General features: G+C 38.5%; 1 protein-coding gene across 2 annotated transcripts; it reads left to right on the top strand.

Moving 5' to 3' along the window:
• The first annotated feature begins 691 nt into the window (after positions 1–691).
• On the top strand, positions 692–23589 carry LOC146524352 (homeobox protein MSX-2-like). Of its 2 annotated transcripts, none has more exons than XM_085172271.1 (4): positions 692–2155; positions 4477–4553; positions 5247–14763; positions 15329–23589. In XM_085172271.1, exons 3-4 carry the CDS (start codon positions 14460–14462, stop codon positions 15763–15765), a joined length of 741 nt encoding a protein of 246 aa, XP_085028397.1. In that variant the 5' UTR covers positions 692–2155; positions 4477–4553; positions 5247–14459; the 3' UTR covers positions 15766–23589. The 2 variants fall into 2 exon arrangements, with proteins under 2 accessions (XP_085028397.1, XP_085028405.1); XM_085172279.1 differs by having other exon boundaries at positions 692–2007.
• Positions 23590–24965: the final 1376 nt, after the last annotated feature.

Genomic DNA, 24965 nt, shown 5'->3' on the forward strand with positions numbered 1-24965 from the left:
GATTTACAGGGAGGCAAATTCAATAGAATCTGAAGGAAAACATTGTCCAGTAGATTCAGAAACACACGATGCAACATCAGTGTAGAACCTAGAGGTGGCCCGTGGTGCTGTTGTACAACTTGACGCTGCCACCCTGAATTCAGTGAGGGAAAAGGCTAGAAAAGAGAGAGGAATTGTCTGGACAGTTACACACACATGTATATACTGTCTCACACAAACACACAAAATGGATTTTGACATCGTTCAGTTGCTGTTGTGTTTTTTCTCCTTTTCCCATTTTAAAAATGTTAAAAAAAAAAGTTAAAAATACAAAATACTTGAAACATTAGAATCATTCTTGTGTGGATAAATCTAAGGGTTAATTCAAGAGATAGTATTCTGGCTATTTTCGGCATCCACATTTTTCGAATAACACTGCCACCTGATGGTCGTTACAAGCACAATACAGAAAAAGGCAGAGTAAGCACTAGTGATGGGATTTCCGGCTCTTTTTAGATCCGGCTCTTTCGGCTCGGCTCACTAAAAAGAGCCGGCTCTTTCGGCTCCGAACCGGCTCTTCAGGTTGTTTTGTTGCTTTAATTATTTAATCATTAACAATAATATAAAATTATGCAGAAAAGGAATTACTAATGTAAAAAAAGTGCTTTTATTTATATATGTTTATATATGGCCCCTTAGAGCACGTACAAACTCTAAAGCATATACAAACTCCAAAAAGCACATGCAAACTCCAAAACACATTTCTAGCGTTAACTGAACTTCCAAAACAGAGCTACCCAGATCACTTAAATTACACAATTGAAAGCATGTGTGTATTGTTTGTGTATTTATAGACAAGCACTCATATTTATTCAAATAATTTAAAAAAAATTAATTTACCTGTTACTACCACACACCAAATCCAGTTGTTGATACTTCCTGGCTTGTGTAGCCACTAGGTAACAAAAGCTCAACACTGCGCCCTAGCATCCTGGAGCACTTCTGTTGTCTTTTGTACGTGATTCTGAGTTTGTACGTGCTTCTTAGTTTTTACGTGTTTTGTAGTTTGTACGTGCTTCTGAGTTTTTACGTGTTTTGGAGTTTGTACATGCTTCGGGGTTTGTACGTGTTTTGGAGTTTGTACGTGCTTCGGGGTTTGTAAGTGCGTCTGAGTTTTTATGCGTTTTGGAGTTTGTACATGCTTAGGAGTTTGTACGTGTTTTGGAGTTTGTACGTGCTTTTTCTCTAAGGGCCACCATAAATATACTTTATTTATTCACTCCACATAAAATGTAATAAATAAATAAATCATATAATACAAAGAACAACTATTTACATTTTAGACTTTTAACTATTTAAATTTTCAGCTTTTTCCTTTTAAACAAATTTAACGTGAAACAACACAAAACACTGCAAACCACAACACAATTAAATATAAATTAAAATATTAAAACAAAAAGAAGATGCACATTCTCTGTCATATGGGCCTGCATGATTTCTGAATCCTTTATCATCTGCAACTGAAAATAGTGGATGATTACTATACCTTTCTAATGTGACGTTGTTGTCCCTCGCTCTCTTTCTCTCTGGCTCTGTTCCTGTGCTACTGCGAGTGTAACTTAACGCCCCTCCCCCCTCTGCCCAGCGCAAAGTACAGACCGCGCGTGCGGAGTTTAGCGGAAAAAAGGGCGAGAGAGAGGGTGAGAGAAAGAAAAAAAAAACCCTCACGACTCCCAATAAGGAGCCGGCTCGCGTCGTTCACTTCAAAGAGGCGGCTCTAAGAGCCATTTCGTTCGCGAACGACCCATCCCTAGTAAGCACAAAGTGTCATCCGTCAAGTGTGAGAAGGTGTGAAAAAGAGAGATGCGGCGACTCAAGACTGTGTATGTCCCCCAGTTTGGGTCACAGCAGAGTTCGAGTCAAAGAACTGAATCGGATAAGACAGAGTCCCTTTCTCAGACCCCGAGGGAGAAGACTGGGAACAAGCGCCGCAAAGACAAACGCGCAAAGCCTCGGTCCATCTTGAAAGTAAAAATACCCAGACTCACCAGCCACAGTTTGCTCGGAAAAGTGACAAAGGACAGCAACGCGCCGGCAAGGTCGATGTTGGAGCCTGCAGTAAATGATACCAAGGCAGCAATGAACCAAGGAGGAGAAAGGCAGTGTAGTATTTTGGGTAACTTTAGCTAATAAGCTAACTATGTAGCTGAACAGTTAAGTGAGCTGTTGCTAGCTTAAAAAGAGCACAGGTCTTGTGATTTCCGGTATATGCTCTTCAAAATTAGTATAAAAATAAAAATAAGGTATAAATGACTTGTTGGCCTATAATCTATGAAAAATGTCTTTCATGAATAATAATGATGGTAAATAATTTGGAGCCAGAAAGAATATTCCTGTCACAATAGTACAAGTACAATAATGCAGTCATAAAGATCCTTACAAAACACGTAATGTACGTCTGTGTGTTTATGTATATGTAGACAGATATACAGTACCAATGTGTAAATAATGTTGACTACAGCCTATTTACTATTACAAGTAAATAGGTTACATAAAAAACACATATATTTACAACCATGCATGCATAGTTAACTCATAGAGAAAATTTGCTTTGGATGCAGAAGTAGATCAGTGAGCTCACTGCACACTAGGACAATTGAGTGTAAGTGTGCCGTGAGTAACATTTGTTTTGCAATTTTCAAGTAGGGCCATGCTTTAAAACTAGCTGCGCAAGCTGATGAATGATCTTCCCAAAGTCCGGCCTGCCCATCCATTTCAGTGTCCTCTTCACTCAGTTGCTGCAGAAACACTTAACTACTGTAAACCAAATACCTAATTTGAGTTTGCACTGCAAAAACCCGGTCGGTGATGTGGTTTGTATTTTTCAGTGCCAAATTGTATGAATTAGTGTAACTTACAGTTGAAAGTTTCAGTACAATTTAGCTAAGGGCCACAGTGACTTGAGCCCACTGTGTGGGCCTGGACCTCCAAGACCTGTGCATAATACTGACACTGCTCCGGACTGAACAGAAATAAGAGCGCTCACACTCACATTCACCCCTCTTTTCTTTAGCGGCTGTGTTTATGTCTTGTGCTCTCTAAATGTCCTAATTCATGCGATATCCTATTATTCAAAATATAGTTTAAAAATATGTAAAAGACAGCACTGAGGGATGAGTAAATGGCAAAAGAAATATATGTACAGTATATTTATAGTTGTTTTTGGCTTTCACCAGTATTGATCAGTGTTCCTTGACACAAGTGTTAAAAAAAACTTAAAACTGTATTTTTTACAGAATGTTTTTGCTTACTTCATAAATACCGATCAATTTCAGTAATTTTTAGTATTGTTCTGTCAGCTGCTTCCATTACTAAGTGTTTTGTATGAAGTTTGTCTTTGACTGTGTTTGAGTGTTAGTGTTGTTTACATAACTGTATTAAGCTTTTTGCTGTTATGTCCACCCCCAGGGCCAGCTCATTTCACATTGGCCTCCTTAATATCAAGCTGGTGAAACTATAAACCTAGACTGAAACTAAAAGTCTAATACAAAGCCAGTGTTCTTTTAGTGTCAGGCCCTAGCCTGGATAAATGGGGATTGTTGCATCAGGAAGGTCATCTGATGTCAAATCATGGCCAAGTCAAACATGATGATCATATGTGGAAGTGATGGTGGATGAGTTTAAATGGGATCAACCATCTAAAGTAAGGGACAGTTCACAAGTGAGGTGAGGAAGCGAGTGCAGGCAGGGTAGAGCAATTGGAGATAGGTGTCAGTGATTTGTGACAGAAGGATAGCAGAAAGAGTGAAAGGGAAGGTGTGCAAGATGGTAGTAAGACGGTTTGTAGACGGTGGAAATGAGTACGTAGGAAGGACACCTCAGGTTGACAAAGAGACAAAGAGAGAGGCGAGGCTGAGATGACTTGGACATATGCAGAGGAGGGATAGTGGATATACTGGACAAAGGAGGTTGAATATGGAGCTGCCTGGCAGGAGGAAAAGAGAACTCAGACCAGGTTCATGGATGTAGTGAAGAAGGATATGCAGAGAGTTAATTTCACAGAGAAGGATGTGTGAGATAGGATGAGATGCATGCAGATGATCTGCAGTGGTGATTTCTAAAGAGAGTAGCTGTAAGAAGAAGTAGAAAGTGGGCAATCATGGCTCAAGAGTTGGCAGTTCGTCTTGTAATCAGAAGGTTACCGGTTCGAGCCCCAGCTCGGGCAGTCTCGGTCGTTGTGTCCTTGGGCAAGACACTTCACCTACTGGTGATGGCCAGAGGGGCCAATAGTGCGATATGGCAGCCTCGCTTCTGTCAGTCTGCCCCAGCTGTGGCTACAACTGTAGCTGCCTCCACCAGTGAATGTGAGAGTGAATGAATAGTGGAATTGTAAAGTGCTTTGAGGGTCTCGAAATGCGCTATATAAATGCGATCCATTATTATTATAAAAGGAAAAAAAAGCCTAATATTCATCCTATTTGTCACTGTTGCGGTCAGGTGCTGACACTGCAGATGGAGATGTTTTCTTTTTCTCCCAAAGATCCACTGGCAAAGCAACAAACGAGAAAGAAAAGGTAGGTGGTGTGCAAAGTGTGCAGCAGAAAAATGGTTACAATGTGTACCAAACAAGTTTATATAGTTAAAATTAGTGTAATTTTAAATAGCTTGGGGTTTAATGGCAAACAAAAAATTGTCTTCTATCAGGCTCACTGTATATTGAAAACCTCTTTATGTTTTACTTTGTAATTTAACTTTAGCGTGACTGATCTTTCCTTAAACTTTAACTTTCAAAAGTTAAATAAAGGCTCAAACTGTGCATCAGGACTTCTAAACTGGCATGCAGTTACAGTAAAAAGTTTGTGAACCCTTTGAATTTTTCTCTCTTGTTGCAAAAATATGACTGAAAACATTACAGCATGTAAAAACCAACCAAAAAAAAAACTATTCTTTTTGTCAAATGCGAGTTGTGGAGATCACTTAATGTCTATGTTATTCAAATAAAATCATTTACACACGGTTGTGGTCCTGTTGCCTTTAATGTACTTCCAAATTTACAGTCAGTATTTGAGGGTCATGTACTTCTGCTTGTCACAGAAATTAATTCAGAAATCTGATGTTTAGGGTCATATTTATGCACAAATATAAATATGGCTCACCAAAAGTTATATGTGTATTTTGTGTCCTCTAGACCCACGAATAAGGCAAGATCTATTTACACCATTTCTCTTTTCCTTTTCCTCTGATTTTTTTTCCCCTTCACTGGATAGGCGAAGCAATTTGTCCTTAGGACCATCTCCAAGATGTTGGAGGAGAATCAGCTTATCAGACAGCGACTGAAAGCTCTCACTAAGGCCAAATGAGTCTGCGAGGATCATAGTAGCCCACAAACATAGTAGGCAACTTGCTGGTAATCAGCACAAGTGTTTCTTTAAATCTTTGTTCTCATCGGTTGCCACATTTACTTTGTTAAGCATTGGGTGTGTGTTAGAAGTGTTGTTAAAGGTCAGGTTGCTGGATCTTGAAGCAGTTTGCATAGAAATGCATTTCTCAGAGAGAACCACCGTTTACTGTGTTTAGCTGAAACTGTTATCTTATTAAATGGGTCAGTGAAATAATTGTGCAGAAGTGTTCTTCAAATGATATATATTTTATTGACTAGATGTTAACTCAGTCTACATAACATGACAGCGCCTTTAACAGGGCTCTAGACTAACTTTTTTCCACGGCTGCACTGGTTTTCTTAGGTGCAACCAAATTTTTCAGCCGCATCGCTTAACCCCACAGTTTTACATGTTCGCGTTTTTTTCTTTAAAAGAGATATCAACGTTGATGATCCCGACTTCATCCATGGTCCAGGATGTTGCAGGAATTACCTTTATCCACCAGAGGGCACCACTGCCTCTCATATTATTATTTTTTTGGTCTTTTGGTTTTCAGTTATTCAGCAGCAACAATTTTATAACCAAAACAGGAAACCTTATAAATGTTGAAGTTGCTTGTATTGGGAACACTCAAAAAAGGGAAATTGGGTGGTTATTAAATTTCTAAGAGTCTAACTTGTAATTTGAACAAAATCAGAATATATAAACATGGTGAATCCAATTAAATCATGTATGATGTGCATGCAATTCAACAACGTAACACTTGTTAAATATATTCTTGTTGAAATGACATGATACAATCTAGCGAGAGTGGTTAGTTGCCTAGTTTCGTGATATCACACGATCTTACAAGATTTCAAACTGCAGGAAAATCAGTGAGGCAGAAAAGCATACACACACCACATGTATGCTATTGCTATTTATTGTGGTTTAACCTGTTTAAGGACAAAATTGCAAAAGAAAGTTATCTAAGCCTTGTTATAGCTTTTCTACTGTTTGTATGATTAGTATGGAGTGACAGCTCAGTAGCTTGTGGTGGTTAGCACACTTGTCTCATAGCAAGAAGCGCCTGAGTTTGAATCCACCAAAGGCCAGGTTCTCCCCGTGTTTGTGTGGGTTCTCTCTGGTTACTATGGTTTTCTTCCACAGTCCAAAGACATGCAGTTTGTGGGGTTAGGTTAACTGGTGATTCTAAATGACCCATAAGTGTGAATGTCAATGTAAATGATTGTGCGTCTCTCTGATACTCTCGCGATAGGCAGGTGCCCTGTCCAGGGTGTACCCCGCCTGTCGTCCTACGACGGCTCAGATAGGCGTGGTACACCCCAGAGTTCATGTGAGAAAATGACAAGCGGGAGAGATCAGTGGAGTGACAACTATGTGAAATTTGTTATAAATCTATTCAACTCGAGGAAAAAAAAGATGCATATGACAAGTTTCATGTTAACTAGAATCTAGACTTTGTCAAACACTCCAAAATATAACTCCTTTTAACTCTAATGTGTGAACTTAAAATAATCATGGAAAGGATTTCCACGTTAATAAATGGCTTTCTGTTAGCATTTTGTTGGGCTAACGTGGCTTGTGATTTGCTTGAGAGAGTTGTTTTGCTCAGACTAAGAATTTGCTTGTAATGTGTGATAAAAGCTTCAAATTTTAGAGCACATTCGGCACCCGTCATTTTACATTTTGAGAAAGAAGATAGTTTGTGATTGTTTTAGCAAAAAACAAAACATCTCAAAAGTAAAAAAATTAAATTGTATTCACTGTATTCATTGATTGATTCACTGGTTTAAAGTAACATTTTTTTCATTAGTAAAATAGGAAAAAATAAGAATTTTATTAATTGTATTGACCTCTTCTGGTTCCCCACAGGTTTCAATGTTGAACTTAGAACCAAACGTTTCAAGTTGATTCTCTTTGACAGGATTGATATTAGTATATCAACTTGAGAGGCATGTGGCAGTGATTATTTTAAGTGTAATATAATTGCTGTTAAACCATGGAGTCGCACAATTTAATTTAAATTGTTCCGCAGTTTCTTAATGTTTTGATTGATGAGCCTCATTGCCTCTGTGTTCAGAGGTCACTTGTTTTACCCTTTTTCCCTCCACACATATCAGGGCAGCCATGTCAGCAATCTCAGCAAGAGTTCAGCAAAGTTGTGTCTCTGCGAGCATAGTGTGCGCTAAAAAATACAGCTCTTAATGTCTTAACATGATGTTGCGTGTGACACAAATTTTTACACAGTAGATTGTTAGCTATGTTGCTGTATTACCTTTAAATTAAATGGTGAAGGTCTGAATGCAAAGTGCTCATCGGTGGGTTAAACTGGTATACATTCAATCACCTCTCAGCCGCCAAACTATAGAACACATGCATTCAAACATGTGTCTCTCAGACCAGCAGCCTGTCATTTTAAACAAGTCTGATGACAAGGTAAGCCTTTCAAAGTAAACACTTTTTTTCTGAAGACCCCACAACAAAAATTCCACAAGTTTTTGTACATTAAAGTCCCAATTGACAGGATCATAACTGTGTCAGGTTTAAAAGAATGTTGCTTGAAAACATGAATTCACATAACTCAGTTATGCTCAGTTTGGGGGGAGTTCTTTTTTCTCCTTGTCCTTCCCGATGTTGTGCATTTTTCCATTGTTCGGTTCCGGGTCGCTGCTCGTGCAGCTGACCGGCCAGCTACCTAGCCTGACCTGTCTCCCCCATGTGATGTTTGTGTATTGTATGTACGATCGGCAAAGTTAGTCTCTTAATTGCCCCTTGGGGATAAATAAAGTCTTCTGAATCTGAATCTGAATCTGAATAACCTCTGTTCATAATTTGATGTGCTCTGTAGCAAATAGGGCGCGTGGTTTTGAACATAGTAAACAGGCAGTTTATTGAGGGTGTTCTTAAAGCATGGAGGATAAATGTGCGTTGGGGTGGTATAGAGGCCTTCAAACAATCAGAGCTGCGGTCTGCGAGGAGACTGGCAGCTGTACCCTCAGACGGTGTTGCCAAGCCTGTTGATCACTGGTTAGCCGCATTGTTTACATGGTCAGAGGCATTGGAATGCCACTCCACTTTAAAACCAGCGCGTTTCTTTTATTTCAGGAAATAATGTAGTTGAGTACAGCTAAAAACATTACAGGGAAATCATTCACAAGTGGATACAAGTGCCCAAAGTGGCATATTTACTATGATGACTATCTTTTAGTCTCCTGAAAACTCAAGGTAGTGGGCATTTTCAGCATGGCTTTATTTATTTATTTATTCTTCAGATAATGTAAACTAGAGTTGCCATTTTTAATGATTTTAGCCAATTCATATACTTTACCATGTGGAAGTTGAGTTTGGAAGTCTGATATTATTTAGAAGTTTGCCTTTTTTCATAATAGTTTGCTAGCAGGGGAGTGGGCTGTAGTAGTACAAGTTATACTTTTTGCTTCACTCACATCTACTTGGTGGGCCTGTTACACTCCTCAATAGTTACCCCTGTCTTACCTGTGGTCCCCCAATAGCTTGCTGTGTATGGTGACATAGGATTTAAACTACATCCACACAGGAAGTTGGTCACATGTTGCTTTGTTTGGTAACTGGTCGCTAGTGGACATTTCAGGCTCTGCTTAACTGGGTATTTTCTGATATATTCACTACTGATCATATGTCAGTCAATGGTGTTCTGCTTCTCACTGATAGTTACATCAGCCTCTCTCCTCAGTGTTGAGAAAAGTGAATCTTGGGATTACCCCCTGGGGTTTTTAATGTGGTCAATTTAAGACACAAATGTCATTAATCTTTTATAGGCTGAGGTCTCCACACCTGTAGTGTGGATGCAGCTTTAGAGGGATTTCAGAAGGTTTTTCGTTTGATCTCTGACTCATGCAGTGCATGTCTTGGGCAAGATACTGAACCCAAAAGCTTGTGTTTGCATAAGTGCATTTACCATAGATTAAAATAGTAGACTGAAGAATAAAGCAAACACTAAAGTTCTAAATGTTTAGCAGACACTTGCATGAAAATATGATGGTGTAGTTAAATTAGTTGAACAGTAACCTCATAAGAAGAAGCTTTGAACCTATCCAGGGTTTACCCCACTTCATACCTAATGTCTGGGATAACCTCTCATGAAGTGAGAGTGAACATAAGAAAGCTGAGCAGCCAACCTTTATGCATTGAATACATGAAATTCATTGAAATAGATGGAAGAATTTGGCGCTGGGTGAATGTCTGAACCTAGCTGTATGCATCATAGTGCTACAAAAGTGGGGGAAGGGAAAATCCACGTAAACATTGGTCCACCGTAATCTCAATCATTTTGTTTTACCTGAAACTAAGACACTCAGATACATGCAGAGAGATTTTATAGTTATAGATTATGGTTACTTTTGATCAGAAGCATATAAATCAAGAGTACAAACTCTGAAATTCATCAGGTGGCTGAACTTCTATAAGTCAAACAATTGTTTTCTAAGATAGAAATGATGACTGAATTGGGAAGTTTTGACATTTTGAAAATTCAAGGGGCTAAAGTGATTTTCCTTTTTAAAATTATTGGCTAAAGGGGGAAAAATATGCAAATGTTGGTGCTTGTAGATTGTTTCAGTTATCCGCTGCACTATTAGCAGGAACAGGCGATATGTACTCTTTGGCCTTTAAATTCATGCTCATCTTAAAATAAACCTGTGTTAGTTTCTATAAAATGCAAAGTCTTATTACCCTTGATGGCACTGCAGTGGTGTTTCTACTTTTTCGTGATGTTGGATGATTGATTACTTTTTAACACCTTCTATGCCACATCCTGACTGAGACAGCTTAATGTGAGAAAAAGTGCCTGACACTGTCAGCAAATTTGAGCACTGACTGTGTTGCAAGAAAGATAAGACCAAAGTGGGTTAAAGTTGTTGTTTTTTCCTTTTTACATTTTTGAAGATTAGATTGATATTTTGCTGCTGGATTTCTTTGTTGTTGGCCAATGATTCTCAAATATGTAGGGGTACGTGGGTGGAAAATTTAACAGATGAAGGTATTTGGCACCAAATAGCTCTGGGGACTTTCTGGTGGGCGCCTGACCATTAGATCACTTAACTACATATCTTCTAGGTTTCTCCTGCTTTTATTTGCACTGACAGTAGAAAAATTATGCAATGGCTAGCTTCTAATTGGGATAGCAGAAGTTACAACCGCACTGACAAGATGGTAAATTGCAGCTGTGTTCTTTTGGCATTTGGGGTACTGTGACTGCTTGCTCTTAACTTGGCCATCAGACAGAACCATGCTTAAATGTCACACCATCACTTTAAAGTATTGCGTGTTAGTTTGCTATCAGTCTAAAACACAGACCTAGGGTAGCCATTTAAGTCCTTTTGTAATGCAACAGAAAGTCAGTGATCATCATCTACAGCTTTATTACAGTGCTGCAGTCCACTCTTATCTCTGTCGTTTCCCTTAAAAGTCCTTAGTATAATCCACGATCCTAATGTTACCCCATACTGCAGCAAAGATGTGCTTTTGTTCATTATATCTATATATTGTAGACAATATACAGTGTGATTATGGTCAATTATAAATAAAAATGACCTCACAAATTGTGCTGCCTGGAGTTGCTAGCAATGCCATGCCATAGGTACCATAAAGCCCATACAGTTGTACACTAAAGTGATAAACCATTTTGTTCCATATCAAATACACCATAAGCTTGTAACCGTTAAATATTGTACTTTATTGTACTTCTTCTTTTCCTTTTTTTTCCCTTTTTTTCATTTGTTCTTAAAGTTTAGTAAAAAAGTAAATAAATAAAAGGTAAATGAGTCAATAATCATACCAAGTTGAAGCAGCCCCAAATAAAACAATGGGAAACGTAAATCAGGTTTATGAAATATATTTGTAGTTGGTGCGTATTGTAGGAATTGCTACATACATGATGAACATGAAGTTGACTTCATTGCTGTTTGTAATATGCAGTGCTAAGTTTAACACATCGGCACACTCGCTTCTACTATTTCTTTCTCGTAATATTTCTGCCACTTGCGATCGTGATCACACTAAAGGCTGATGTTTCCCATCTGCTACCGTGTTCAGAAGAATCATAAATGTGACCTTTTAAGACTATGGTGCATCATGAATTTGTGGTGAAATTTGTGAGATACTTTTACTGAATGCTTGTTGTGGTTTGATTTAGCAGCACATGTGGGTTAAAGGCTGACTTCCTGTAAGACTTAGAGTGTCACATGCACATTAGCATACAGGGAAGCTGTAACTTGTGGTGAGATGGGGATTTTTTTAATTACTCAGGGGATTTTATTTATTGATGTTTTCCATGGCTACAAATTAACTACAGAAAAATGTATGGAATCATTATTGTGGCAATGAGTTCACTGTCATGTTTGGTGTGATTTAAACTTTGTGACATGGTATATGTCGGTGTTGCTGTGGTACTTCAGAAAGCTATTACTCATTACTATAGAGCTGCGGTTGTTCGTAAGACGAGGAAAGGGCAAATATCTGAGTCTGAGTGCATCTATACCCGAAACTTGCAGCAAAACGAATGCAGCTCAAGTAAATTACAAACAAAAAAAGAAAAAATGGTTAAGTTACTTCAGTTGTTGTTAAAGTGTAAGCAGTTATTTTGCTGGTGGTGATGGTGAGAATGAAACACCTAGTTTGAGGCTTTTAAAACGGGTTTTCCCTAACAGACTCTCTTATATACCGTCTGTGGCACCGTCAGTAACATGGGCTTCATCACTTGAAGAAACACATACAGAATTACATTTCTGTATGTGTTTTGGTGACATGTTGTATAGGGCATTTATCTGTCTTTTAAGAATTTTTCTTTTTTTGTCTTTTTTAGACAAAGAAACAAAAGCAAAAAACGACTAAAGCAAATGAAGGTAACTATCAAATGTTTCTTTGCAAGATGGGGCTGTGACATTTCTTTTCCTCCAGTTAAGCTCTCAACTCTTTGATACTCAGGATAAAAGTATTCTTTTTATGGTATACCTGGGTTATGTCCTAATTTATTTAAGCATTATGTATGTTGGAAAAATAAAGTACTGAGGGCAATGATATAATTTTGAGATTGACCTCAAGATAAGCTCTTTTCATGAAAATCTGGGTTTTACATGTGTTTACATGTGTTTGCATGCATTGTCCTTGAACCTGGTTTAGTTATTTCGTTGCTTCTAAGTCAATACAGTGGTACCTTTTTTAAAAAATTTCCCACTGTGTGTTGAATGCATTAAACTTCTGTGGGTTATAGCTGATGCTGCTATGACTATTTCTGTAATTTTAACTAAAATACTCTAGATGATTTTTTGTGTATGGTTTAATTGAAGTTGCGAAGTGTTCACATAGGATATGCCAGCAGTTGGCTATCAAATGCTCCTTCAATTACATATATTAGCCTAACAGGGCTGTTGTCCCGCCTTAAAGTGCATGGCCCTCTGTCCTCCTGTTTTATTATTTATTAGAAACATGCGTGCAAATGCATGTTTTTTAATCATTTAGAATTTTAAGCACTATTGTAGTTTTATCAGTTTTATGTGTCCTGCTTTTAATATAAAATATGATGGTATGTGATGATGTTTCTCACCATTATTCACCTATACCCTTCTTGATTCCCAAAAGTCTAACAGTTCTGTTTGAATTTCAAATATAAGCTCACACCCAGTTACCCGTGCACATTATAAACCTGTAGGTAGGGAATCGGTAGAAAAGCACTGTAATGACAGAGAGGCTCCTTTGTTAAGATGCACGTGCGTATTACAGGAGACTAAGCTCGTGCTGTGTGAGCACTTTGCTTCACATGGAGAGTAACTGTGTTGTGGAGCTGGGGAGCTGAGACCCTGATGCCACTGTAATCCTGATGATTACAGACAGCACACATTCTCTGTGAGGGCTGATCACAGAGCACTGGACACAGCAGCACACACCAGTCACTTCACAGGAGGTCTTTGCGATGTGCGGACATGTGTCTGTGAGGGAGAGACAGACAGAGAGAGCTAGAGTATGCAGCAAGCACATTCATCTTGCATGAAGTTAGGTGTGTGTCACCTTTTTGTGTCACTTGTAAAACCCATGCACTGCGCTGGTATTCTTCACTGAGTGGCTAGAAGCTGCATTTAGGAACGCCGTTACTTCTCGTGATGTTTCTTAATACTCTGGAGCCCTACAGGTATGAGCTTCAAACAGGCACGAGACACCTCTGTCTCCATCCACACAGCAGAGACTGGGACTAATCGCAGCGGGCGCCACACACCTCAGGAAGGTAGCAATTTTCCATCATTACCGTTAAATCCTGCTTAAAAGAACCGGATTCCACAGGCCTAATTACAAGGTGTTAATAATAACAATGTAATGACAGTCATTTTAAAGCCTGCCCAAAACCATAATCCATCGCCCAACTGACTCTCACATTTAAGTGTGTAACTGCTGTGTGATGTCTGAATTTTGAAAGCACCATGATTGTTATTGATTGCCATTGTGATTACTCCAACAGTCGGTGTGGCAGGGTCTGCGCGTTGGGGCTTGAATTAGGAGCGTTGTCAGCTTTTGTCAAATGGAAATGCAGCTCTACAGACAGACGCTGATGCTTGAAGACACGGCAAGCCAATCTACCAGCCTAATTGCTGTACGGGACAGAGCTTAGCAGGCAGGGAATCGATTTACATATATTAGTAAGGTTTTGTATTCGGCCTCTGTCTCATTTAAAATGATTCTGCATTAATTCAAGACATCAAGCATGACTATGTGCAAGCTTTTTCAATGTTAACTAAGGGTATGCAGTTTGCAGAGTGAAAGAAATACAGCCAGGAAACAATCTTCCACCATGGTAATTACTGCTAAATGAGGCTGATGCGAAGCTGACCTGCTGTCTGGTTAGGGGTGTGGCAAAGTGCCCTAAACACAACGTCCAATCACAAGTCTCATCATTGGCTGAAAGTCTCAAATGCACGCCAGACTTTTTCCAGCACTAACTCTGTCAGCTTTGTGACAGCTTAAGAGAAGCTACTCCAGATTCCTCTCTGACCGGTCTCATTCTGGGACCAGAAAAGTGTCTTATGGATTGTACTTAAATTCTAATACTGAAAAGAAAGAGAAGAAAAAATGTCTGCATCTGGGGACTCAAGAAATGAGTTTTCCACAGAAGAGGATGCAGGATCAACGCAGCTGAAACTCGGGCGCATGGCACAAACATCCTGTCTTCCCTTCAGCGTTGAAGCTCTCATGTCGGAGACGAGGCCGCTGGCTGTGACCAGCAAAGAAAAGGGAAATTATGATTTGAAGGAGGATGAGGCGCAGCGGACAGATGAGTGCACCCAAAACTTAATATCTATTAAATCAGAGCCACTGGAACAACAGGAATTTCCCTCTTGGATATCCAGCTCCATTAAGATGTCTACTCCCCCACGTAAGTCATTTTTCAATCCAGTTTTATTACTAGTTAGTGGTTCAGTTTTGAATCAGGGTTTTTTTTTTTTTTTAAAAATCAGGGTCTTCGAGTACTGTAAGTCATCCAGTTTAAGCTTTTGTAATGCAAATGTGTAAGGTTGGAGGAAAAGTCCCACAGCTGGCTTCAAGTTCATCATTTTAAGAAACAGTTTTTATGCATAATTAATACTGAATCAATAGACAAATCAAACATTTTTGACAGAACAAGAAGGAGTAATAAAAAGAGAAATATATTTATTTGTTTTTAAGAATTTTGCATAATGATTTTTCTACTCACCAGTTTCACATTGTTTAAAGATAATCATCTTGCATTATGTAAAATTTTAGATAGTAGTAAATACTCTAAGAAGCAGGATACAGGAGAAGCGTGGCTTTTCCATCAGTATTGCTGTCCATTAATTTTCTGATCATTACTTTTCCTGTTTAGTCATTTGGTGTTAAACCACTGAAAAGGAAAGAATTAAAGGTCTGTTTGTCCAGCTTTGACAGCTGATTTAGTTTCATGTTTTCCATATATCCTGTAGGGCAGCTTAGTCCGGCAGTCTGCTCATTGAGGAAGCACAAAACCAACCGTAAGCCTCGTACTCCCTTTACCACAATGCAGCTTCTGGCCCTGGAGAGGAAATTTCGTCAGAAGCAGTACCTGTCCATCGCCGAGCGGGCTGAGTTCTCCTCCTCACTGTCCCTGTCTGAGACCCAAGTCAAGATCTGGTTTCAGAATCGACGGGCCAAAGCCAAGAGGCTTCAGGAGGCTGAAGTAGAGAAACTCAAACTAGCAGCTGGTGTAGGCTCCAAAGCTGTCTTCTACCCAGGATACTCATCCTTGGGTTTTCCCCTGCACGCTGGTTCGGCAGGGCTCTATGGACTGGGCTACTCATACGGCCGCACCCCTGTTCTCCCTGCTGCACATCTGGCTATGTACGCCTCACAGGTCGGCTATAGCCTTTTCCACCTCTCCTGAGACGAAAAAGAAATATACAGACAGATTGTGCTAAAAAGGGATGACAAGAGTGTATCATTAAATCATGCACCTTATGCAAAACTTGTTTGCATGTGAAATGAAGTGGACTTTAAGCTTCATTGTTTGTCTTAAGAAGGATTTACAAGTGTTCTGCTATTTGCAAAAGACTATGGAAGGATACAGCATCCCGAAGGTCCCTCTTTGCCATTTGCAAACATAATACCAGAATACATATTGTTCAGATTGTGTTTTCTGCCCTTTTTCTCTCTCCTGAACGACTAAAGTGTTTTTCACTTGTTACCCTTCAACATTCAGGGATATTTCACTGCACCTTTAAATCATTGAATACTCAAGTCACACATATTTATTTGTAATAGTTTTAGAGTCACATACTTGATGTTACATATCTTCATTTTCATTAGTTAATATTTTATGTATATGATATTAAATTGAGATCCTTAGCGCGCCCCCTCGTTTGCTGTCTTTATTTGTGCCCTGCATACAACACAAGGTAGAATTGGTAACCTGGTGCGGTTACTTTAATGCAGTTGTCTGCTTCTTTTGATGTGGTCTTCTGTTCGTACCCAAATTGTGTTTAGTTCTTTGTTTGGTGGCCCATCTGCTTCTGAAATTCAGTGGCCTCCTTTTGTTTACCACACATGCAGGAAGAGGCTCTTTTCTTCTCATCTCGTTTAACACACCTCATATGCTTTCTTCTACAGAAATGTTAAGGTCAGTGCAAAATATAACATATTTCAACTGCAATTACACAAAAATAACATTTCCCTCGCTGATTTCCTTCCCCTATTCTGAATGCATTGTGAGCTCTACCGTCTAACTAATACTGTCTTTGTTTCCCATAAAGTCATCATTATATCATTATTTCTTTTTCTCACTTATGCTGTTTTGGGTGTAAATGATCTTGTAAAAAGATCAATGTGTCACAAGAGATTTTAACTTTTGATCATAAATGGGTCAGTTCCATTCTGGATGAAAGTGATCCTAGCTGCTTTATTGCTATAGAGAGGCATCATAAACTTCAACTTTTGGCAAGAATTTGGAGCATTTAGCGTCTTTATTTGGGCCTAAAAGCAGCGCTGTAATCTTAAATCCCTAAAATGTGTTATGTCTTGTGCTCTTTTGCTGTTTGGGCTCCAAACTATTATGCAAGGAAAAATGTGCTTTTTATTTTTTTAACAATATGTTGAATTTCTGCATTTATTTTTCTTTGATATAAGAAACTTGTGTGTGACCAATCAAACAAACTACTCAAGCTATTCACTTTACCAATGTGCTTCAGGGATTTGCACTTCAAAAATGAAAGCACAGCATAAAAACTACAGCTGCCAGCTGCTCTCTAGCATTAAGAATAATGAAGCAGCAATTTCTATACATGGGTGGATATACAGCGGGGTGGTCCAAGGGAAGAGGTGTTGCACTCTTCAATGAATATTTATTCAGCCAAATTTCCCCCTAAAGATGAGAAATTATATAAACAAAAATGAATGCTTTCAGCAAATAGCACGTCTCACATTGTCTTAATTGTAAACATGTGTTTTCATATTGCTCTTGGATCTCACAGAGGTAGAGATTTATTTGCTTGATGTGAGCTTTATTTTTAAACTGTATACTTTAAACAAACTCTCTCTGTGAACTTTCTAACACAGCATTATAGCAGGCTGTCCCTTTGCAGTCTGTAGTTTAATTGTGCTTGTCTCAGAGTTCTGACTCCAAAACTCTGTGAAATTATATGTGCAGACTCGGTGATAACAGAACGGGGCATTACATGGTCTCTCTGTCTCTGTGCCTCTTTCCTTCACCAAACTTGGAGAAGTCTTGTTACCATTAGCACATATTTCACAGTCCATTTGCTCCCCTCCATTTTGAAATTAAACCCGGCATTAAGCTGATAGGAAGGCCCTTAATAGCGTTGACTGGCCACAGTCTCCAGTTTCAAATGTTTTCAGTGTGAAACTTAGGCAGAAGAAATTATCACAGTCCATTTGAGATCGGATAAAGAAACAGACGTTATGTTTTATAATGAATAGATACGTTAACAGTAATCATTATAAACACCAAATGTAAATGAAAATTGCCACAAGATAGATGTGCAAATTTGACAAAGCATGATGTTATTTTCATGGAAATGTGCCTTGAGGGTTATTTACATTCTTACAAAGCTAATTTGAGTTTTTTGGGTAGTTAGCGAGGGCTCGGGTCATACAGTCTTTCTAATATCCTCAGCCAAGAGAGCAAAGGGTCAAACACTTCACATGTTAAAACAATACTCACATATTTATATATGCATTGAACTTTTCACTGAAATACCCTTTTTTTGTATTAGAAATTTAAAGGAACCTACATTTACAATTGCTTTAACCCACCGCTGTCAGTTTTACCCTTCATAGTTTACATTTAAGTGTTTTTGGAAGACTTTTTTTAGAGTCGGTATGAATAAGAGAATCTGAATACAAGGGACACATCTGACAACCAAACAACCAATAACTCTGATGATGCACTGGTAGACAAACAAGACTATAACCTCGAAAGGTCTGCATATTGCTTTTAATTACTTAATATTTTTGTGAAGTAAAATCTATTGGTCAACATCCCCCTGAGACCCAGTATATTCACTATGTTTAACACTATGTTCTTTCAGTTTAACAAAACAAGTTAAATTGAAAGAACCTCTTTGAATTTCTCTTTCAAATTCAATTCTTTTACATATCAGGACATATAAAATTAAGCCAAAACGCAGAATGGGTTTGGGAAACAGTTAATACAGCTTCCATAGAAGTTAAGATGGTAAGTAGCACTTGATTAAATGATCATCAGCAAGTGTGAGTGCCTATTTATACAATGCCAAAGAGGAAAGACCTCAGCAATGATCTTTAAGAAGTATGACTCGTTTGGAAGGATTGCCAGAAGAAAGCCTTTCGTCGTGGGGGGAAAAACAAATGGCAAGACTTCTGAAAAATATGTTCAAGCAATGTTTGGACAGATTAGACTAAAGTGTACATTTTTGGCCATAATGCACAGTGCCATGTGTGGCAAAACCCAAACAAAGCATATCAGCACAAACATCTCGTATCAACTGTCAGGCACGATCTTGTCTTGCTGCCACAGGATCTCCGTACCTTACAGTTATTGAGTCAACCATGAGCTCTGTATACCAAAGTACTCTAGAGTCAAATGTGAGGCCATCTGTCTGATAGCTGATGAAGCGTGAGCTGATTTGATGAGCTCAAGCACAGGAATAATTCTACTGCATGGCTGAAATGGCTGAACCAGAGAAGAATCAGGGTGTTGCAATGGCCCAGTGAAAGTCCAGACCTCAGCCTGACTGAAATTGTGTGGCACTACTCTAAGAGAGCTTTGCATAAACCTGCCCACAAACATCAATGAACTGAAACAGCGATTTATGGAGTAATGGACCCAAATATGGTGATGTGAGAGACTGATAAAGTCACACAGAAAACACTTACTCCAAGGTAATGCTGCCAAAGGTGCTGCTTCTGAACTTTGGCTTAATTTTTCATAAGAAGTAATGACATGGTGTGGTGTGCCATCTGTTATTTCTCATCTAATATTCTTGCAGCTCTGCCAGAAATCCACTAGGTGTAGCAGCTTTCCATCTATTGCTGCTCATTGAAACCAACAACACTATACAGTCCTTCTTATTCTAATAACAATATCAGTAAATTCTTTCTCGGCATTTAGGATAATTTTTAATAGTTTTGGTTGATGACAAATCTTCTTGGATAGAAAATGACACGTTATGTAACTGCTGTTAGATAAAGTCTTTTTAATTCATCATGAGTAACCTGGTAAATAAAAGATGAAACTCTTCTGTGTTGTTCCACTGTGTCTTTAGTAAAATGCACGAGTTTGGGCTTTGGGGATTTCTAGAGTTCAGTGTGGCAATCCTTTTACCTGCATCACTGTTGAATTGGATCTGCTCACACAGAGTGAGATTTAATTTGATTGAAAATAAGTGGCTTTCCCCTCCACACTTTTATTTTGACAGATATAAGCAGTAATAGGCATTTGTCTAATTATACCTATTAAGCAGGTCCAGTACTGTGCAAAAAGTCTTTAGCCATCCATCACTTCTTTAACTTTTGTTACTAAGGAGGTCTTTTAAAAAATAATAATAATTCAAAGGTCTTTTTCAGCAGTTCTTTAGGATTTCTGAAGGTCTTTAAAACTGTTTGGACTTTCGGCTGATTTTTCTTTGTAACTGACCATTTTCAGAGGAACTTATTTGTTAGTCACTTAACACTACCCTATGAATGATTCATGCATAAAAAGGCACCTAACTGTTGTGTCTGCACATAGGAGATGACTTAGCAAATTTTGTAAAAATGTTTTTTTTACCAGCAGTCTGTCAGAAAAAGAAAAACACATAATGTGTTCCCGTTTATTTAGCTGAATCTAAGAAAAATGCCAACAATAACAGTTTGACAGGCACAAAATATCATTCTTATACCAAAAAGATAATCCTCAAAAAGCTATTAGCTGAAACCTTGCCATATCTTGGCAGTGTCTGCAGTGTGTGCTCAAAAGATTTTGAAAACTGGAAAGGGGAGGACAGAAACAGAAGTGGCAGGCCTAAAGAGCTATATGTAGCAAAAGAACAGTATCTGTTACTTATATCCTTAAGAAATAGGAAAAATCCAGCAAAGACTTGACACAGAACCCAAAAGATGCATTTAGACCTTCAGTTGATCCATCCATTGTTTGCAGAATGCTCACCAGAAAAGGTCTTGGTGGCTGTCAAGAAGCCATTCTAAAGGAAGGGAAACAGGGAGAAAAGGCTGAGGTAGTAGTATAAGTAATATAAAAGGAAGGTATATTACAACAATCTCATGACAGAGAATGAAACAAAAGGTAGCAGACATCCAAAGAAGAGCTTTCAAGAAGCCCAGAGAACTATTTCTAAAGACTAACTAAAGAAATTAAATGGAAGTGGCCTAAGAGACTTCAGGATGTGTTAAAGAATAAAGGTGGTCACACCAAATATTTTTAGAATTGTAAAAATGTATGCATGTTTTTGCCTTATTATATATCAATGTTTGTTTGCACGTTTCAGTAAATTGCTGCACCTATTTCCCATTTTTCTAGAAAAATATAAAGAAATGAGGGGTAGCTAAAGACTTTGGCACAGTACTGTATTAAACATGGCTGCAAATTTAGTAAAATCTGTTTTAGGCCAAATGAAGCAGTGAGATCCGTTCCTTAAAAAAAAAAAAAAGAAACCTTAATTCGGTATTTCTCCCTGCATGTCTCCTCTGCTGTCTTTGCCTGTATGGCAAACTGAAATCCAGGATCAACATTTTAAGATTCAGCTGCGCACTCAATCCTGGTATACAGTGCTTGCTTCACTGCACACGAGAAAAACACACAAATTTAAGGATCACTTCTCAGGAGGGAAGCAGAAATGTGAGCTATCACAAACATAAGAGGGGTGGGATGGAGGGGAGAGAGTGTGGTGATATTTTTTTTTATTTTGGTACAAACCTTGCAGGTCAGGGGAGTTAAAAGCATAGCTTGGTGTCCCTAAGAGCTCAGTACACTTCGTGTGAAAAAGACACAAGCAAACCAAGAAAACATTTCACCAATTTGACAACATGTGGAGCATTTAAAAAGAAAATAGAGATAGCACAGTGTAGCACAGACTGACACTAAAAAGAGACGGACACTGTTAAGGCATGACTGTCGGTGACTCATGCAGTTGCTGACACTGATCACATGATGTCTTTCTGTATTTTCACTGCATTCCTATATCTGGTTGTGTTGTTTCACTTGAATACTTTGCGGGTGTTGCCAAATCCCTGAATATTTTTGATCCCGTTTTGTGTATTTTTATCGGTTTTCTTTAAACGTTGGGGTGCATGCTCTCAGAGTCACCACACACTGGCACTTGTATTGTTCAAAGTGCAGTGAAAGACATGGCATGCTTTTATCTTGTCTTCAAAGCTTGCAGGCAGGTGTTTCCCTGAACAACCCCGCTCTATCCTCCATCTTTACCATTCACTCTTAGGTTCTCATCTGCGTCTCTGAACACTTTTTTGTCCTCTGCTTTACTGCCTCCTTTTCTTTTTCAGTCCTGGTGTACGATGATGCAGTCATCAAGTTCAGAAGTTCTTTATCAGTGGAACTTGATCTTAACTAAAACACACATGCACACAAACACGCACAGAGGCAGACCTTGTCCTATCCTGCCAGTAATTCCACCTCTAGCACTTTGTGTCTTTTGTTTTGTTCTTTCAGCTGGTTTTCAAGAGATATCGCCCCCAAGCAATTTTGGCCAAACAGGATGACCTATTTAAACATAAAGGAACACCTAAAAGCTTTGGCTTTAAGGTTATAAGACAGAAAGCTTCTCATGGGTTATGACTGTTTTTGTGACGATCTGGGGCATACAACAAGACAACCTAAAAAGTAATTAAAAATGAGACAAAAAAAACCCCTCTAGGATATTCTTTTTATAGATATTCAACTTAACCTTAAACATATTCCTTTTTTCACCTTGGAGTGTTTTTTTCTCTGCTGCTGTGCATTTTTTTTTCCCAGGTTATCGTTGCTCTTTCCCTCCTTATAAAGCAGCAGCCTGATGTTTTGTGTCCTGACACTGTTTCGTGTAGGTCTTCTGCTTTCAAGCCCCAGCTCTCTTTTGAAGCACTGAGGTGAACAAAGCTGGAATCAGCACAACAGTTGCTGACCTTTGTAAAGAAAGAACAGCACAACCTTTCGTGTTTCTTACAGTTTCGTATCGTATTCGCACATGGATTACAAAGTGTTTTTCTCCTCATTTGTTTCACTGTAAGCCTACGACATGCTGTGCGTCTAAGATTAGATTATTTTGTTTCCACTGAAGTAACTCTTGCAGATAGGACACACTAATGTCAACTGAATTAGCATCTCCCAGTGACATCCATACATTGCCCCGTGGGAGGTTTATACCCCGTGTCTGAGCCTTTTTAGAGCAGTGACATCTTTAGCCTTCACCATTGTCTGTGTTTCCTCACAGATCTGTCTCTCCTTGCTGTCTCCTGAGATCCTGTAACTCATAAATCTTCCCCACGGGCTCTATTGTACTAAAGGAGGCCTAGTTGCCCATCTCTTTGTGATAACTTAGTAACGCACTAGGTGTCATGACATACACAGAAACACAAAGGCTGGTTTACATATATTTAATGGTAATTATGGATAAGCTAGGTAGTAACTTTTTACTCTGTTTTGACTTTTGATTAAAGCAGGGTTGCACATATGGCCAACCGTGACCTCTTTGACTCCTCTTTCTGTGAGTCATCAGATATCTACACAGAAGAAAAATATTTCAGCAATTACAACAGCAGTTTTTTACATGATGGAGAAATGCAGCTGTAGTAAATAAATGGAATCTATTAGTGTGGCTCTTTGGGCTTAAACTGTATGTGTAAAAATGTTCTGGTAGCAAAGTTTTTATTCAGTTTCTGTGGACCAACAGTAAAAAATAGACATTTCTATAGTAGATCATCATTTAAATATTAATCTGTTAATTAGTTACTTTTGTGCAATATGAATGGGAATTGGGGAGTCTTTATCAGTAGGAAAAGCTCTTTAAAGCTTATGAAAATATGTCCAAAATCTATGTCCTCCTTCATATTTTCCAGTGGGCTGGGTTGGAGTCTTTGGCGTGCCTGGCTTATGGGCCAGAAAGAATAAGTTCTTACGGTTAAAACATATTTCTCAACTAGATAACAATGAAATTAAATCAGGCTTTTAAATGTACATAATGTTCACTAATGTAAGGGTTCACATGAACAAATCTGACTTTGATTTTTGGTAATATATATATATATATATATATATGTATATATATATATATATATATATATATATATATATATATATATAATGAGGTATTTCTGTAGTCTATTGATTACTAGATAGTGGAAAGGCGGTGGGATTAAATAAGCTTACGCTTCTTCTTGCTCCTTTTTTAACGTAAATGTTATTTGCAGTTGTGTTTTCCTTTTGTTTTGCTTTGTTTGTTTGTCTCTTTTTATTTCTATGTTGTTGTACTCTTTCAACATATTCAAAATAAAGATTCAATCAATTAATCAATCAATCAAAGTGTTGATAATTTGGGTTTCCACTGTCACCATCTTTTTTCTCAACAAATTACACAGCGTACCTGGTAAAGATTTTCAACTGAGACGCAATATGTAATTTAGGCGTTAAGAGTGAAAAGGTTTAAAAGGATAGAGAAAAAAGTGAAAAAGGTAGAATTCAATTTGAGTGCGTGGCCTAAAATAATTAACTAAAATGTTTTGTAGACTTACATTAAAAAAATAAATACAGATTCAAAAGTCATTCACGAGTCATTCTGCTTGTTGATGGACAGTAGGTGGTCTAAACAGGAGGGGAGACTTCGATCTGGGACAATTAAAGACGACCGATGCAGTCCACAGAAAAACCATCCATCTCCACTTCCTCTCCCCGGTGTTCATACAAACCATTTGAATACAGATGCTTTGTTTAAAAAAAAGTGGTAAAAAAAAAATGGCAGCACAGTGATGTGATCAGGAAAGGGAAGAGGTTCGAAGTACTCACATTGCTGTCCTTGAGCAACACATTGCAATAGAAGAAAGTGGCTGTTCTATTACTGACCCCAACCTTTGACCTCTTTGTGGTGGAGCAGTTGGATTTCTTTCCGTATAGGAGTCTTATTACATTCTTATTTACACAGTAAGCTCTGACGTGGCTTACAGCAGGTATATGGGTTAAAGCCCCATTTGGTGAGCTGGTGAATTGTTTGGGATTTTCTACTTTATTCTCTGTCATGTTGCTGCTGAATCACAGAACAGATGGCTGAGGTAGTCTCTCCTATGGGAACTTCATTTCACTTCTTAGTAATAATAAAATCATGCTCTTTGGTAGATGCCATCGACATCCTGTTAGCCGTCCTCTCCTGTCTAAATTTATCTTGTAATAAGGTAAATGAAGGTGAGAGAATATCCTGAGTTTTCAGGGGGCTGGAGTGCAATGTTCCATTAAATATTTACGTGAAAGGGTTAAAGCATTTTATGGTACTCGGATAGGACCAAAAGAAGGCTCTGCAATCATTGTTCCCACAATCCCCCAGCTGTGCCGCTCTCTTTATATGTGTGCGCACATTTGTTTATGCTCGTGTGGTCCCATCTGAACTTTCC

The sequence above is a fragment of the Neolamprologus multifasciatus genome, chromosome 2 (genome assembly GCF_963576455.1).
Source record: "Neolamprologus multifasciatus chromosome 2, fNeoMul1.2, whole genome shotgun sequence".
In the NCBI taxonomy this organism is placed as follows: Eukaryota; Metazoa; Chordata; class Actinopteri; order Cichliformes; family Cichlidae; genus Neolamprologus; species Neolamprologus multifasciatus.

Excerpts from the sequence above, each read along its gene's own strand:
- LOC146524352 (XM_085172271.1), top strand. The coding sequence starts at position 14,460 with ATGTCTGCATCTGGGGACTCAAGAAATGAGTTTTCCACAGAAGAGGAT. Across the intron at positions 14,764-15,328 it reads TAAGATGTCTACTCCCCCAC|GGCAGCTTAGTCCGGCAGTC; the intron begins GTAAGTCATTTT and ends TATATCCTGTAG.